This window comes from Dendropsophus ebraccatus, chromosome 13 (assembly GCF_027789765.1).
Source record: "Dendropsophus ebraccatus isolate aDenEbr1 chromosome 13, aDenEbr1.pat, whole genome shotgun sequence".
Taxonomy (NCBI): domain Eukaryota; kingdom Metazoa; phylum Chordata; class Amphibia; order Anura; family Hylidae; genus Dendropsophus; species Dendropsophus ebraccatus.
In genome coordinates, this window is record NC_091466.1 from 43,028,443 (window position 1) to 43,047,170 (window position 18,728).

Sequence of the window (18,728 nt, forward strand, 5' to 3'; positions counted from 1 at the left end):
ACTGGAGAAGAACCTCTTCTCATAGGTACTGCACCCCCAGCAACAATACTGTATACAGGAGTGTAATACCAGTAAGTATCCCAGGAGAGGATTACGCTCACTAAAACGCAGTAGCCGTTTTTTTCCAGCCTTAATCTGCTTCTACCATGGTTTTGATGACAGGTTCCTCTTAAAACCCATTACTTCCAGGAACCGCATTATAAATGAGACACGAGGAGGTATTTGGCAGCACAACTGTTGAATTACATTTATTTATCTAGTATAATTCTGATCCCTGCACTTAAGATGAGAGGCCCGATAGGCCGTGACATTCTACAATACTGCAAATGATATTCTGATGCGGGCAAATAGGGGCCTGTGCGATAAACGGGAGGTAATGGAGCGCAACATCATTAGACTAAATAAACAGCCGATCTGGATTTTTCATCTTAAGTGTGCAATGAGGTTATGCCTGAGCACCACTCATACTGAACCTGTAGCACGTAGCTGCTATTCTGGGTGGAAGAGAAATATAGGATTAATAGAAAGCGGTCATCTGACTAGCTGATATCTGTCTGCAAAGATATAAAAGTTGAGACTCTGCTGAGCTGCAGTACGCACTCCCCCCCTCCCTACATGACCGACGTACAGGCAGGGAGACGTGCATGGTGCAGCCCATCTCGGCCTCTATGATCCTAGAATATAAAAGTAATACCTCCATGATTCACGAGACCAGGGGTCCTATGTTCCCTTTAAAGCAACAAAGTATAAACTGCCACTTTAAAAGAAAAAAAAATTGTAAAAAAACTTTTTCTTGGTGGTATTCCATATTATACCAATAAAATGCAAAACCTGCAGGTTGGCTGACGTCAATGGACAGCTAATCCACTACAATATATCATTATACCATTATAACTATTATCTAATTATGGTGGGAAGTGTTCTGGTTGCATTAGACCACCTCTGGGAATGAATGCTTGTGGCTACTTCCCCCAACCCCCAGAACCTCTCACCAGCCTGTGACGGTGTGACCAGCCATTGTCCACATGAATCCAACCTGCCGCATATTTGCACTTGGTCAATATTGGTTCCACAAACAAATACATCATGGGAGTACGATGTTCCCATTCACAACCAGAACTGCTAGGCGACTAAAAGGCCATGACAAACAGCACGTGTAAAGCGGGACAATGAAAGAGTGAAACATTAACTCACTTTTTCCATTATTATTTTGCACATTGGCAAGATGGAATCAGCTGAGGTGTAGGCAGGCTTTACATGCGGCGCCCCCACAGGACATGCACAACATAACAGGTCAACCAAGGTAAATTAAAAAAAAAACAGAGGGAGATTTATCAAACATGGTGTAAAGTGAAACTGGCTCAATTGCCCCTAGCAACCAATCAGATTCCACCTTTCATCTTCCAAAAAGAGTCTGTGAGGAATATAAAATGTAATCTGATTGGTTGCTAGGGGCAACTGAGCCAGTTTCACTTTACACCATGTTTGACAAATCTCCCCCGCAGGACTTAAAGGAAACTGACTGTACTGATATGCATGTATCGGTAAATGAGCATTGCATAGGTACCTTTATCATCTTCAGCTCATCTTCGACTGCACAGGATATTAGCGTAGCCAAAGATGAGCCGGCTGTCAATCATTCTCGGAGGGGGCCGAGTGGTCTGGAGCCAGAGCTGTGGTCCGAAAGCGGGGCGGATCACGGAACAATGATAAAGGTACCAACAAAATGGTCACTTAATAGATATCTGGAAACTATCAGCACTGATACATGGATATCCATGCCATCAGTTTCTCTTTCAATAGCTTACACAGATTGATGATCTATCCTCTTATGGACACAGCAAACGTTTCTGTAATTGCCCACTGTATAACTTTATGTTTCTGTCCGCAGAGTCACATTACCCCAATGACTCGTCGTTCAGGCAGCATAAAAGTGATGACTGGTTCCATTTAAAGGGGTATTTTTAACACAGCTTGGTATGGTATAGCCACAGGACAGGGGATAACAAGCTAATCACGGGGGGTATGACTGCTTGGAACTCTACCGATTCCGGGAAGCCGCAGTTGTTCTCACAACAAATACAGTGCTCACCGTGCCTCTGTGGCCGCCACATTCTTTTATCGTCTTTGGGACTGTCAAACATTTACTAAAAAAAAAATGTTCAGCCCCAATGGATAGGGAATAGATAGCAAGCTGAGATGGAAATTCCCCTTTAAGGAACGCCAAATATATACAGTTTTTGTAATTCCACTACTAAAAAATAGCATGGCGTAACCGAATCCTGACCAACATTCACAGCATAGATTGGCAGGTGAGTATACTGCATTTTTTCTTACCGCAAGGTGCCTAAATTTGAAGGGAAAAAAATGCTTGATTAGGTTCACCCAGCAGATCAGCTAAATGCAATACATGTCCATCACATGACCAGGGCTTTTGTATATTTACTGCAAGTTAACAAGGAATGTTCTTATTCAAGAACTGCAAGCAGATATTTTAAAAGCAATTGATACATATGGTATATTCAGGATCTGTGTAACTTTTCATAATCGAGTACCTGGATATCCCTTTAATTTCAGAAACCTCCTGTAAGAAATTCTGCAACAAGTGGGTGATTGATTATAATCTCAGACCCCTAAGAGGACGACATACTGTAAACCCCTGAGCAGGTCTGCAACTATTTTTCCCTGCGATACAGGCTTGCATTAGTATAGTCCTATGCCTTGAAGAAATTGAAGCTGACCAATGTAATCTCTCCTTTAATCTCGGCGTCCTGGGTGTTTTACAAGCCACTTTCTGAGTGCGGTTAAGATTTTCCGGGTGATAACTTGTTTTACAGCCCAGAGAAAATGCAGAGAAATCCAACTCTATGTGTATGTGGGTCACCCGTTAATTATACATGGGCATAGTCTATCGGCAGGTTAGGGGCGCTGTACTTCTGAGTGTTTTATGTTCATGTAGCGTCTGCAGTTCTGCATCAGATGGATAGAACAGGGTGGAAATAAAAAACAGCGCATAGGTGTCTGAGATGTCCTCTCTAAAACTATTTGTTTTATTTAGCTGTTACTGAGTAAGGCACAATACACATGTTCATATATATATATATATATATATATATATATATATATATATGGACCGGACTTTGGAGCTCCCGACATCATCATTCATTGTGATCTCCGAAATAGTTAAAGGGATGGTGTCACAAAGCAAAGAGAGTAAAACAACCTTACATATAATAAAGTTAGACAATTCTGCCCAAATTGGCAGATGTTCAAGACTTTTTATTCATTCATGGCCGGCTTTCATCTTTAGTTACTAGTATTATCATCCTAGTGATTTCACACTTCTGTGACTGTTGTATGTATGTGACTGGAGGCATATGGAGCAGAATTTCAGTCTCAGAAAATTTAGTAAAAAAATCTTCCACATGTGAACAGTACTATACTCTAAAGAAAGAGATGGGGCACTTTTGACCCTCCTGCAAAACTACAATTCCCATCATGCTTTGGCTGTCCAGACATGATGAAAATGGTAGTTTTGCAACATCTAGGGGGCTGAAGGCTCCTGGTCCCTTCTCTAAGGGTTTTCTGAACATTACAATAGGCAAAGCCGCGGCAATGGCCATATGATTCAGGTGGTAATACACCATCATTGGCAACTTCATGCAAACATGCTTACAAAAACCGCAATGTATCCTTAGAGTCTGCATGTGTTTTGCATAGAGGATATGCCATATGCCAGATTGCGCCATAGTTCTTTACTAGAACTATACTATGGCTGCCTGCAATTTTTTTTTTCCACAACCTGCCTACTGAATCAATGCATTCGCTTGAAATGACCTGTCTGTGTACTGAAGTGGTAAGCAAGGCATGCTGGGAATTATAAGACAACATTCTCTAATAGCCACAGGTTGTTCAAGAATAGAAATGTTTCCTGTGAATGACTGCCTCATTTACAATACAGCGGCACAGTGAACAGTACAAAGTGAGTTACCTATAGCGGGAGCGTTAATGCAGAGCTCTCTGGCCAGCAGCAGAAAGGTTTTCCCCAGGACGTACACGTTCACCTGTCAGAACAACACAAGACATCATTACACCTTCAGGATTAAAAGAGAAAAACCTAATGTAACATCAAAAGTAGGCCGCCGTGTAGTGTGCACACAGATGGGTGGCGCTGTGCCGGTCTCCTTTATGGGATTCTATCTGGGAATTTGTGTCATTTTATAATTGGAGCTATGATTACTTGGTGATATTGAGGCAGTTTCCCTATAGTGGTTGCGTATATATAATTTTCTGTACAATGCTGTGCAATATATTGGTGCCATACACACTCATGTTTCTAGAGGTTCTCTCATCTGGATATATAAGAAATCATGGGAGGCAGGGATTATTCAGGGCCCCTTTTCTCAGAAATCCTTGCAAAGGGCAGTGGAGAATAGCTGATAACAGGGAACAATAGAAAGCAGTCACATGCACAGCTTATGGAGATAAGAGCTGTAAAACCATTACATTACACTAGCGGTGTGACATTGTGTGTGAACAAAGTATCACTATACAACTAAACTATCACTATAGTATTTCTGTTAACATTTCAGTATTAAACATGGTGTATGCACAAGCATTGTCGCCCTCTATATATAGACGTTTCATGCCTGTAAATTATTTTTTTTCTGTCAAATGGTAATGGCTATTCAGATGAGGAATATCCCACACCACTGCTTGGGGCCCATAACTTTATGGCTCATAAATAGAAAAAATTACAATCCTCACCAATTATGCCAGAAACTGCAGGAACACCCATAGGCCGGCTTCCAACAAACATAACACGGCCACATTTCTGCAGCCATATTATGGCCAAAAGTCCCGACACAACCGCTGATCTAGTGACCTGCATATGAAAACATGATAGCTTATAATGCTTTCAGGTCTGTAGACACGAACTACGGTCAGGACTTGAGGTCACAATAAAGACACAAAACGTAGACCTGTTTCCAGCAAGTCCAAAACTACAACTATAACCAAGCCCAGGCAGCAATTGGCTGTTAGTGCATGATAGGAGTTGTAGTATTGCAGCAGCTGGAGATCCACAGGATAGGGAACACTTCCCTACAGCCTGATGCACAGTGCCCTATCTATGCTTTGTGTAAATGTGCAGAAATAGTCTCTCATTCCTGTGTTAGATGGTGCCTGGTTTGCCCAAGTGACACAATAATGACTAGGGCATATAAAAGAATGTGCTATGCCTGTATAAGATCGACTGCTAGAACAATGTGTTCTTAAAGATAAAGTGGCAGGATATCATAAGGCTATGTATGTGGTCAGCTTTGTACCCTTTACTGACCAGATGGTGGGGGAGGGAGATAGTATACACATAAACTGACGTTCTGTCTCTATATGATGCCTTTCCCTGGTATTAATGGATTAAAGAACAGATACAAAAAAATCCAGCCAGTAAATCTAGGCAAACACTGTGTGTGTGTGTTTGTGTGTTTGTGTGTGTGTGTGTGTGTACGCGCACATGTGGAGGGGGGTTAGTGTTTGTCTATACGTATAAGACTTTGGCACTCAGGGAAATTATGAAGCTTTAGACTATGGCTACATGGTGACTGTCAAAACACAGGTCACATGGCCAATACTACGCTCCACGAATCCTGCTGCATCACAGCCAGGCCATCAGCATTAAAGGGGAACTCCAGGTAGAGGTTAAAAAAAATGAAACTTCTGCAGACGCATAACGCATTACTTACCTGTCTATCCCAGTTTTGAAACTACCAAAAATCCATTTGTTTGGGGGGGGGTTTGCCCTGTTTTGTGTTTCTGTTCTTCCTGGTTTGGCATTTTCCAGAATACAATGCTTTCCCCTCATGTGATCATCACAGCCCACACCCATTACAATTAGTAAAATTAGTGCTGCACCTGCTTCTAGCTGGTTAGGGATGGTGAATCATTCAGGGGATTGAGTTATCCAGCCAAGCCTCCATTGACATCACGCCCTGCCCTCTGTATGCATCATCAGCAAACACACACAATGTGAGACAGAGGCATGGAAGATTTGTCTCCTAGGGGGGGATAGCAGAAGGAGCAGGAGACAATGTGAATTGGCACAGGGGCCATTTTTTTCACTTCCTATCAGCTCCCAGTGTGGCAGAACCGTACAAATACAGTAATACATTGTATAGACACATCTATATAACTTTTAATGTACTTTTAATAGAAAACAAGTTTTTCTTATCCGGAGTTTCCCTTTAACCTGGGCAGATTGTCGGGTCAAGGCCACTAGCAGATCTCAATGTGACCCCATTCACACAGATTCAGTGAGTATAAAGCTGGGATCTTTGGCTGTGTGATCTGTGCCGCAGCCTGAAGGTGGCCGTATACACTATGTACTCTTTCCTGAAGAGTAGAGCTTTTCTCCAAGTATCCGCCCAGAATTTCCAACACAGTCACCTTCTTTACATACAATGATATTGGCAGGCTAAACTGTGTATGGACACCTTTAGGGACTGAATGAGCAACTTTGCTGTCTTCATATGGCCCCATATTACCATGCCTTACAACACTGGAGATATCTCTTTAATATAACACAATTCTTTATACAGTGATACATTGATTTTGGAAATGTACACCACAAAAGAAGCAGGGGTATGTTATGCAAAGGAGCACTCCAGGATTGCAAATGGTACAAAAATACGTTTATTAAGTATTACCAAAAAATACATATAACACCACAAAGACTGACAAAGAAAAAGAATCCCTACACATTAAAAACAATTAAAATCCCCAAAAAAGCGGGAAAAACATAATGGGACCCACACAATATAGGGGACCCCCGGGTCAGCACACGGTTCTGATATACAGCACAGAACACCCTCAATCCTTATACATGGTAAATACACAGCATGTGTAAGGATTGAGGGTGTTCTGAACTGTATATCTGACAATGTAATAGGTTCACATCTGCGTTAAACTTTAAATCTGTTCTGTCGGCGGATCCACTACATACCATCAGCGCTCGATGGACCCCCACTGGATCTAATGGGGCCTGTGATATTTAAATGGACAAGAGAAACCCTGCATGCTGCGTAGCCCTAAACCCAGCTTGGTCTTCCTTGCTATGCTTTTCATTAGAAACCAAACCACTGGAAATTCTATTTCTGGATACTTTCTATTTCTGGCAATTTAGAAACACGTACTAACAATTACTTTACAAGCAGTCCACAGAAATTTTGGGCTGGACTCCACAGCAACACATTGCAAAAAATATGTCGCAATGCGGTCTAATGCCATACTGGTATAATCATAGATGGGAATGGACTTCAATATCAGGTGGGTAAATGTGATGCTATGTACACCATAGACATACAAAGAATATCATATCAAAATGCTTTTTTTCTTTTACTGGGCCTGTACAAGCATGTATTACCACATGGAGCCTTTGCTTTAGGACTCTCTTACACGTGGGACGCCAGATGTGGATGATACCACTGCATGTGAACGCGCCCCTAAGGCATCATCCAGGAGAATCCTTGGATCACAGCCATGGATTACTAAATAATCAATTATTATTAAAGGGGTTGTCCAGATTAGCAAACCCATTGTCATATATCCTGTTAGTAATTTCTGAGTCAATAAAGAAAAATCCTCATCTCTTGACTACAAGGCGGTGTCTCTTGCTCTGGAGGACCTGTCCTGTATTGAGCCCCTTTTACACGGACAAGGTGAGCTGCTAGAAACACTTCTTTGGCTGATAATCGGCCTGAGTACAAGTGTCAGCCGAGTAGCGGGGAAACACCCGATCCTTGGCTTATGTCATCTTTTGTGCCACTTTAAAATTTATCATCTGGACATCTCCCTGTGTAAACCAGGAAAGTGTGGCCGATAGCAATATATTTATATGGTCACACGAACAATACAGTGATCGTTTGTGCGGCCAGGCTGCACAATTACTCGTGCCTTCTGGCTGATCAACATTTACTTGTGTCCTTGCATGGGCCCATATCTTTTGCTCAGTTTGAACAGGCCCTTGCTATGAAAGCCGTCAGATTAGAATGGATACTGCGTAATTCCTAACTTGCCCTGTGGAGGCGCTGCAGGAAAACTAAACAGTTAGTGCCCGGTTTTCCCACAAATTGTAGCTAATCGCTGCAGGATGGGTTAGAATTTGACAAGATGCTGCATAAACACAGTGTGAATCCAGCTGAATACTTTCCACAGTAAAAGTGACCAGCCACCAGGGAATACTAGGAGATTTCAACTCTACAAGCCTACAGAACTGTGAATGCAGCTTTGTACAAAAACACAGGCTGTAACTCAGGATACGCAATGCACTGTATTCATAAATATGTCAGGTATCCACTGGATAGGTAATAATTATTAGTGGGAGTCCAAAAAGTGACTAAGCATGTGCACTGTCATTCCATAACTCAGAGGGACTAGGGACTATTCCTGTAATGAGTAGAGGTCCCAGCGGCCAGACCCCGTCACATACTTACTACTTCTTCTGAAAATGCAGGGACTAGGCAAGTATATCTTTGCCAATCTGATGGGTGCCTTCCCTGTGGGTATAAGCAGCACAGTCAGCCTCCGGCTCTCCCCACCGAGGGTCGTACATAATGTCTATATTAATCATACTATATATACACCTTCCCGCAGTTGTTCCTGCTCATATACGAACCGGTTTTAATATTAACTTGAACTTCTACTCTGCATGGAAGCCTCATCTGAAAATAACACAATTACATTAGCTTTTATATATTGCATCCCCTACAAAGGGAACAGCATGTAGGATAGCGCGGGGGACAGAGGAGATGTACAGCCCTGGGGTAGCACATAGACCATTGTCAAAAAATGCCTTGTTGCCTTCCCCAGAATGTTAATTATTTTTGAGGTAAAATTCATTAAACGCTTGCCATTCCTGCAGTTCCTTTTCACTTGTCAGAGAAAAGCCAGGCTGCAATAAATAGCACTCAGAGGGATACCATTTACCAGGACAGCTGGGGAGACTGAAATAAAATGTACCAGCTGCTCTGTAATATGAATGCAATGGGCTAGCTAGGCAGGGCCGCAGGGCCACGCTACTGCAATTATTTTTACTCACACATCAAAATGGCACAAGAAGACAAGAAAAACCTTTGCCGCTTCTCTTACCCTTTTTGGAGGCAGTGTGAACTATTTAGTGATTTAAAAACTCTCTAAATTATCGGAATATATTATAAAGAAAGAAAAAAACATTCCTGGTAAGACTTCCCTGTTAAAGGGGTTGGCCACTTTATATTAGAATAGTTTTTTTTGTGTAGTATTAGTGTAATCACTGTATATACTAACAGCAGCTCCCTGTATACCCCATAGAGCTAAAATCAGACTCCCCTTCCTTTCTGCAGGCTGTGCTGTCCATAAAATGGCCAACATGGAGGAGCATGTGATCATACCCCACCCCCAGTGTCCTCCATAGGCATAAACAGGCTCAGTGGTGGACACTGGGGGGCGGGGCATGGTCACATGCTCCTCCATGTCGGCCATCTTATGGACAGACTCACCACAGAGCAGAGCAGCACAGCCTGGAGGAGAGGTGTATGATTTTAATTCTATGAGGTACACAGGGAGCTGCTGTCATTAAGCACAGTGAGTACAGGTACTAATACAGTACACTGAACAATTTGACTATGAAGTGGCCAACCCCTTTAAGTTCTTAAAGGGGTTATCAAGTCTTACAAAACTGAGGAACACCTCTTAGAAAACCATGAGAGGTCCAACTCCTAATACTCCCACGCATCATGTAACTGCCACAGACTATTCAAGGGTAAGCCATCATATTAGGGCCCTATTACACGGAACGATTGTCGGCTGAATCGGGCTAATATCACTTTGTGTAGTAAAGACAACGATCAGCCATAGAGCTTACCTCACCAGGCTCCCTCTGGTGTCTTCCTGCCATGTCTTTGGGTCCCTCGCTGACCGCAGCCCCTATTTCCAAACCAGTCTCTACAATAACAGCCCACTCAGCCAACCACTGACAGAGACGGGACAGCACTGCAGTCGGGCTGTCATTGCAGAGACAGGTTTGGAAGCAGCGAGAGGCACAGAGACAAAGTAGGACGACACCAGGGGAGCATGGAGAGTTAAGCTTTATTATTTTCCATATACCTCTTTAAAGCAAGGGCTACATGAACGAGGCTAAAAATGTCCATGCAGGCCTTCTTGCACTATCATCATTGCATGAGTCGTTTAAGAGGCTGTAAACTAGCACCACTCTAGCAGCTCATCGGGAAGTGAGACACTCCCATCGACCAGGGGCAATCATGCAAGTGCTACAGAATCTTCAAAAATAGGCCATCAAATTGTAAGGTAGGATAACCTTATTGTAGAATCTATTATCGCTTCTAAGGGTCATTATGCTAGATCGGCACTCGCTTATAAAGCCTATTACATGGCTCCATGATAGTGCGGCAAGGGTTGCAGGGTATCGTTAGTAATGTCTGTGCAGGGTTTCTTCTCACTGGGGCAAGGACAGCCCGCCTTTAGTGCTTCACCCCCGGCCAGTGCCAGGGAATAGAACGGCACCGTACACTGGAACCGGGCCACAGTTCAAAGAAAAGGACCGCAGCGACGGTCTACCCATGTGCAAGACCTAAAGCAAACGTACTGATGGTACATTCTTATTAAGGGTCCTATTAGACAAAACAATTTTAACAATTAACGATAAACGATCAGAAACTAGATAAAGTGGTCATCTGCAAAACACGCGTCGGGGTTGGTGCCAGGGCAACAAGACTATGGGTAAGATACCAATACCTTGTTACATTTTATGATGGGTTTTCAATAGTTGGGCTAGTGGCAATTGTACACCTAGAATATTATCCTCCAGTACTGTTTGTTTTTTACCACTAATGCAGAGGCAATGTTGTGATATTACACACAGTCTGGGTGTTTGAACAGGCTTATAATTCCTGTTCTGGATGTAACATAGATATTAACTTACCCATCATGAACATAATGTCTTTGTTATATAGGACAGAGTTTTTGACCTTTTTATATCTGGATCTCCATCGTTTTTTGTGTTGTACTGTGGACATCTCTTTCTTTTAATTAATTGTGTTTATTAATTTTTATGAATAAAAATTGGTAATTTATAAGACAAAGTATGCTCATTGTTTTTTTGGTGGTTTATTATAGGAGTTTTTTTCTATGACTGTTGCATATAGGTATATAGTATATGATACGGTAACATTGATAAAAAAAAAAAGATTTACTATTATATTAATTTGTACGTTGGAACTGGTACTGGTGTTACTAATAATGACTAATAAATTACTAATAATCTGACAATACCATTTACTGAGATTTATTCTCTTTTCGGTCTATGTATGTCTGTAACAATGACAATGGTTTTGTGCAGGTAACAATGACTGTGCAGTTGTGGTAGGAAAGCATAGAATCGACCATGCAGAGCGTATCCCCACCAGACTGGTCTACACACCCGGCAGCAGAGCACGTCTCTGTATAATGGAACAGCAGCCGCCGCTCAGACTCCTTATCAGGAGACTCATTTATTCATTTTATCTAAGCTCAACCCCTTTTATAATGACCAGGACACACAAAAAGACTCCATAATATTCTCAAAGGAACTCTAAGGGCCCTTTTCCACTGGACGATTATCGTTCAGATTATCGTTAAATCGTTTGAATATAAACGATAATTGTTCGGTTGAAATGCAGTTAACGATTAACGACCGAACGAGAAATTGTTGTTTGCTTTATAAGACCTGGACCTATTTTTATCGTTGCTCGTTCGCAAAACGTTCGCATTGAATAAGACATCGTTTCGGTCGTTCGCAATAGATACGTACGCAATAGCGAATAGCGAATCATAAGTAACAATTATCGTTCCATGGAAATGAGTGAACGTTTTCAGGTCTTTCGCAATAGCGGTAGTTTGAGATCGTTAATCGTTAACGATTATGCAAACGATAATCGTCCGGTGGAATAGGGCCCTAAGGGTAGTATTTCACGGGCAGATGAAGCCCCGATAATAACTGCAAACGAGCCCCGATCTGCTAGATCAGCGCTCGTTTACAGGGCCTATTACATGGCCCAATAATTGTTTAAAAAGGGCTGCAGGGACATCGTTACCCTTGTTTAAACTTTATACATTACCTGTCCAGGCTGCAGGGCTCTTGCTCTGTGCTTCTCCCCGGGTCCACGCTCTAGCTTCAGAGCGGTCTGTCTCAGCTGACAGGCCGCTCAGCCAATCACTGGCCAGGACTGCCGCGGCCAGCGATTGGCTGAGCGGCCTGTCAGCTAAGACAGCCCTTGCACCATATATGTCTGTAATGTTCATCAGCATTTTCCAAGGGCCTGTTATAACTTAAAGTATACAAAGAGTATGTCTGTAATGTTCATCAGCATTTTCCAAAGTTACTGATTGCACAGGATCTCAAGCCTGAGATCCACTGCCATCTAGGGATACCCCGACCGGCCCAAGATCCAACTCCATAGACTATAATAAAGCAATTGAGTTGGATTTGACTGACAGTCATGGAGAAATGCGCACACTCCCCTGCTGTGTCTCAGCAGTGAGACACGATGTGATCTGTAAATTCTAACCCTTAGGGGCCTATTCCACGGGAGCAATAATCGGCCCGATTCGGCCGATTATCGCTCGGTGGAATAGAGAAAACGATCAGCCGATGATGGTGTCATCGGCTGATCGTTTATTTAGGGTCAGACCTAAAATCATCGGTCCCCCACCGCGTATCGCTACGATGGAATAGCGATGCGCGACGGGGACCGACAATTTGAGAAGCGCAGCATACATAACCTGGCAGGACTTCTCCTCCACTCAGTCTTCCTCCCCGGATCCTGCAGCACAGCATCAGCAGCTCCGGAGCGGCCTGACTGAGCAGTCAGACCGCTCAGGCAATCACAGGTCAGGAACGCTGCCGCCAGTGACTGGCTGAGCTCTCTGACAGCTCAGTCAGGCCGCTCCGGAGCTGCTGATGCGCCGCGGGACCCGGGGAGGAAGACGGAGCGGAGGAGAAGCCCTGCTAGGTAATATATGGTGCAAGGGCTGCAAGGACATTGGTAACCATGTCCCTGCAGCCCTCGCTCAACGATCATCGGGCCGTGGAATAGGCCCAGTAAACGAGCGCTGATCTAGCAGATCGGCACTCATTTACATAGTTGATCGGGCCCCTATCGGCCCGTGAAATAGGACCCCTACACAGGCTGGTAAATCAACACTGATGGGTGTCAAGACCCCCACAATCTTTAGATAAAGCTATTACATGGGGCGACTGGAGGAGCAAGAGCGCTGCCGCTGCTACTACATGTGGTGGCAGCGAGCGGGTGAGTGCAGGGGGGCCGCGGGGAAAGCAGGGTGATCGCTAGATCGTCCAGGTAGCCCATAGCAGATAGTGGTGGTCTGCTGCCGCCGCTCCTATTACACAGGTTGAAAGACAAACGACTGCAACGATCAGCTGACATCGTTCATGGCTGATCGTTGCTTTCTATTACACGGGGCAATTATACGGCCGATAATCGTTCCATTTAATAGGGCCTTAAGCATTTTTCGACACAATCTATAGTCTGTGTCCTGCAGTAATGGTGTGTTTACACAGATATGTTTTTGAGGATTTGAAGCCAAACCCAAAGGATTCGAGAGAAAGGAGGAATTTCAGTCTTTCCTTTATCACCTGTTCCCTGTTTATAGTCTGCTCCTGGCTTTAGCTTCAAAAATCTGCCAGACAAATCTCTCTGTGTTAATACACCATAAGTGTTTAGTGAAACTCTTAGCCATGCACAGTAGAGGTGAAAACACCCAGTACCTGACCCATCAAACATTTTTTGATGTCAGTGAAACATATCAAAAGTCTTTTGAAACGACAGGGACATTTTAAGCACATATACGACTATGGTGACATCTGGGACAAAGAACTGTCAGAAACCTTCATTGCAGATTCTGATGAAAATGCTGGATGAAATACTGCAGCTCAAGCTCTATATTGTCAGGTAAAGTACCTGGTATTACAACAGGAGCCAAATGGACCCTATTTAAGTCAAGTCTTACGTTATTCATCAGTCTGTCTCTCAGAAAGCAATCATAGAAATCCAGAGCTGTGAGTTTCTGGTGGGCTTTCTTCTCTCCCCCCTCCCCTTTCAGTGTTAGGGTACTATTACACGGAATGATAATCGGCCCTATCTGGCCGACGACCACGCATCGCTACCTGTAATAGCTGTGCACGGCCGGCACTGACGATATGCAAAAGGAGAATACATTACCTTATCCAGGCTACAGGGCTCCTCTTGCTCTGTGCTTCTCCCCGAGTCCCGCAAGCTGACAGGCCGCTCAGCCAATCACTGGCCATGGCGGTCAGCTGAGATTGGCTGTGTCAGTGATTGGCTGAGCGGCCTGTCAGCTGAGACAGGCCGCTCTGAAGCTGGAGTGTGCGGGACCCGGAGAGAAGAACAGGGCAAGAGGAGCCCTGCAGCTTGGACACGTTATGTATAAAGTTTAAACAAGGGCTGCAAGGACATCGGTAACAATGTCCCTTCTGCCCTTGTTAAATGATTATCGGGCTGTGTAATAGGCCCAGTAAATGAGTGTCGATCTAAAAGATCTGCGCTTGTTTACATTTATTATCAGGGAGATAGATTATTATAGAGATAGCAGTAGGGAGGGGGAGTAGGTTGGATACTGCAGATCAGGGAAGGGGAAATTACACTTAACACTGTGTACATTTAGCAGAAGGTACACTGCTATTGATATAAGGGACAGCTGCCATGATCATTGTATGGGTGGTCAGAGGTGAGAGGGAAACACTGATTTACCTTTGTGGATCATCTTCAGCAGGTAGACTGGCACAGCTTGCCCATATAGTAGATGCTAAACTCCATCCCCCGTAATATGTCTTGATTCTCTTACAAGAGACATTAATTCCCTGACAACAGGAGGTGGACAGAAGATTATAAATAAGCAGAGAACCTAGAAACCCTTTGGGGGGGAGGGGAGCGTTGGGGGCTAGGCGTCATGTTTGCTTTGTGAAGTCATTTATAAACAAGTTAGGAATCAAATAGAGGGAAGTTGTTTGAAACAACCATTTGAAGAGTTAAAAACTTCAAAAGAAAAAGAGCAAGAAACTCCCAGCACAAGTTAGTGCAGCTGGATCTCTCACATCATCAACTTGACCTGGCTGCTATCCCAAAGATTTCTTGCCACAGGCCTTGGCATCTGCAAGGTGTTCAGCTGAATGCATGCGAATACAGGGAGTCAAAACCCTGCAGGTGCGGCGTCCTTGATATCACTGAGTGTGCACACAATAAAAAGCATTATTCACCACAACACCCAGCTGGCAGTGATAAAGCTAGTTAACACAAAGCAGACTGCAGGAAGATTATACCATACCTGAAGAAGGTCGCTGAGATCAAGTAACATATCTGGGAGTAAAGTCAAGGAAATATATTGTAGACAAAGGGTTCTTGTAGTCTGCTGAACTAAAAGAGGGAAAGAGAAGGGAGAGCAATTTTATTATTTTCCACTACAAATTTCCCAAAAGACAGTAAAAATAAACAGAAAATCCGACTCTAGCAGATTTATGGTCTTTATTAAGAAGAAAAGAGGATATTTTTGTCGGAATCTGAGCTGGGAGAGAAACTGGGCTCCTTCTCCCAACATCAGCCGCTCTACGTGTCCCCCGATCACCGCCGATTTACAACACTTTTTCCATCCGTCCAAGAGGCAGATACAAATAGAAACAGACCCAAGAGGGAGAAGCAAAAGTATCATAAAAAATAACAATAAAAATATAAATGAAAGCAACATATCTGGATGTTCATATCTAAAGATCATTCATTCTTACTCTAAGAATGGCAATGTAGATCAGAAGTAGATCAAGAAAAACACATGGAGAACTTTTCCACTAAAGCATTTTCATTAGCTGTATATCGTTGCATGGGCTCCCATGCATATACATTGACCCCTTAGGGTAAAGAATCCTTAAGTTTCTGAAATGCAGGCATTGTGTACTGCCATATGTTTTTAGTGGCACATAATACGACACTGGATGGAACATGGCATAAAAGCCGAAACTGTAATCCTTCAAAGGTTGTAGAGACCTTCAGAAGTCTATTAGAGCCACATTATGGCTCCTTATAACTCCTTGCATGGTATACATCTGTATGAGGCCTTATGCCTCAGGGCCACACAGCGCTGTGCTGCTACATCACAACCTACGATGGTGAATATGGGTGCACTGCAACCTGCCAGGTACTATAAGTGCAAAAACCTGAACCTCTATGAATACTGAAGAAGTTGGATGCAGCTCTAAGTAGGCCATAGGCTGTATCCATGTTTTCCTGGCAGCCCTAGGGAATCAAATGCCTAACATTCATGTTCGGAAAACGTTGCCAAACCTGAACAGTTTTGACAGTTTTGACTCAACACTAACCTTCAATGGCTACACATTTATACTGGGTTTGGCTGAATGCTCATGTGTTCTGAATGAGAAGAAGAAGGGGTAAGCTGCTGCCAGGCTTCTCTTGTGGCTTATCTCCTCAAAAGCAAAAGGAGAAGGCAAGTGAAATCCAACACGTCTGACCTCTCTCTCCACCGGAGAGTCATTTAGCCCCTAAAACATATTAGACGGTCAGCCACTCCCACCAAAATAAGCAGGATCAGTCAACTTTCATCTACGTGTATAGGGGTCTTTATTCTTTCTTTCATATTTACTATGGTTTTAAGCCATTACCGAGTGATTAGTAAGGTCTGATGTACCTTACCGACATTTCATCCAGACAGTGGTGTCTATTGTAGTTCAGTCCCATTGATGTGAATGGGGTTGGGTGTGGCACCAGAGAGAGGAATACACATATGTTGGGTAATGCAGTGATGAGCAATTGTTTTGTTCTACCAATTATGTAAACCCCTCAGCCATCACAAACTGTTACACTAATACACAGTGGATGCTCCACAGTCAGGAGTCCAAATTGTGGAAATTTCTGATCAGCACACATTGTTTATTCCATATCTATCATCTGCCATGAAGTGTCGAGTAAGACTAAGTGTGTAATTCCCTAATAATAAACTGACTGTACACAAATTGCTTGCAGCCGTCATGGCTCAACATGAAGGGGTTAAGACATCCATACCACCGTTCTGCAGAATGATCATCTTGTCGCTAGATGTGATGAATTACTGTTCTGTATCCTGTGTTCTCCACTAAATAATGATTCAGAAATGGGCACGCTGCCTGGCGATTGTCCTCCCTTCATGCATATTGTTATTTTATTTATTTTACAACACAGGCGCACATTAAAAATTCACATATTAAAACCAGAATTTGCATACTTTAGCCCGGGAAAATGCCATGGTATTTATTCCCTGTAAAATCCCCATAGTTCTATGGCACAAAACAACATGCGACAAAACGAGTATGGCCGAGCTCTATTCTTCAGGAAAGAGTGCGGTGATTTTACCTCATAGGGCGCAATGTACTTTCATTTTACAGAGGCAATAAAAGCAAGAATGAGTCACTAGTGAAATGACGGGTAATTCCTCGACGAGAAATGACATCAATACTGCAAAATCAATCAAAGGTATACAAAGTACTCTGCACAAAGCAGCAGACAGGGTGTACTTACAGAAGCCTTGGGTTTTATTTTTTTGTGGTTCTGTTCCTGTTTTAAAATGAAATTGTGGTCCTGAGGCAATTACAAAAATTGCACCAAAAACTGCACTATAATTTTTCAACAAGTGATTTTCTTTTTTTATATAACATAAGGCATAATCAGGATTTGCACAAGGTACATATTCCATCCAAATGACAAATTGTAAATATCAATTAAACAAACTTTGCATACTTCAATAGTACAAGTGAATATAAAAAATGTATAATATATCTTATCAGAGAAAAATGCTTCTTTTTCCTCTCATCTGGACCTTCTCCTGCCGCCCCCTCCTAAACTAGAGGAAATATAAGCAAGTTAGACAAATCTAACCTGGTGATAGTCCCTTATTGCACATGGGCCACTGCGGATGACAGTATGTCTCTTACCTTCATCCTCAGCGCCTATCCTGTGCAGTTTTAATGTAATCCTGTGTCCAGAAGGGCAATTTATAGCACTTCCCCGCCACAGATCACAGATCCAGGCTGATCAGGGCGGGGCAGTGCTTCGAATGGCCCTACCGGACAGAAGATTAAATTAAGCCGGCAGGGGAACCGCGCCAAGGATGAAAGTAAGAGACATACAGTCATCCTCAGTTCCCTGAGCACAATAGGAAGCTATCAGGCTGGATTTGTCTAAACTTCTGACAGTTCCCCTTTACCTTTGATATAAAGCTAAATATCTTATGTTTACAAGAGGGACTAGCAGCTCACTGTGGGATCAAGTTGCATGCTGCCAATATATGTTTATAGAAGGGAGGTGATTGGAAGTAGTCAAAAGCAAAGAGACTACAGGATTTCATCTCAGTGCTTGATTCACAGCTTGCACTACTCTATAATGTTCTCCATGCTGCTTCTACAGTTTGTTATACAGCAATAGAAGAGCAGGATTTCTTCTTCTGTGTGCAGTAAATGGGACACATCATAGAAGCCAGTCTACACCAATTAAAGATTACTGCTAACTGTGTGGTACTGGCCTAAAGATAGCCAGGCATATTAGATATATGATGGCCAAACCTACCATTTGAGTGGTGTGTGTATAGTGTTCCTGACTTTCACCTGACAGCAGATTTAG

General features: G+C 43.1%; 1 protein-coding gene across 1 annotated transcript in view; it reads right to left on the bottom strand.

Moving 5' to 3' along the window:
• BRF1 (BRF1 general transcription factor IIIB subunit) overlaps positions 1–18,728 on the bottom strand; it is a 212,905-nt gene that overhangs the window by 131,428 nt on the left and 62,749 nt on the right. The window contains exons 4-5 of the mRNA XM_069950096.1: positions 15,397–15,428; positions 3,992–4,064 (exon numbers count right to left, since the gene is read on the bottom strand). Of these exons, the coding sequence (XP_069806197.1) occupies positions 3,992–4,064; positions 15,397–15,428 (105 nt within the window). The remainder of the gene's footprint in view (positions 1–3,991; positions 4,065–15,396; positions 15,429–18,728) is intronic.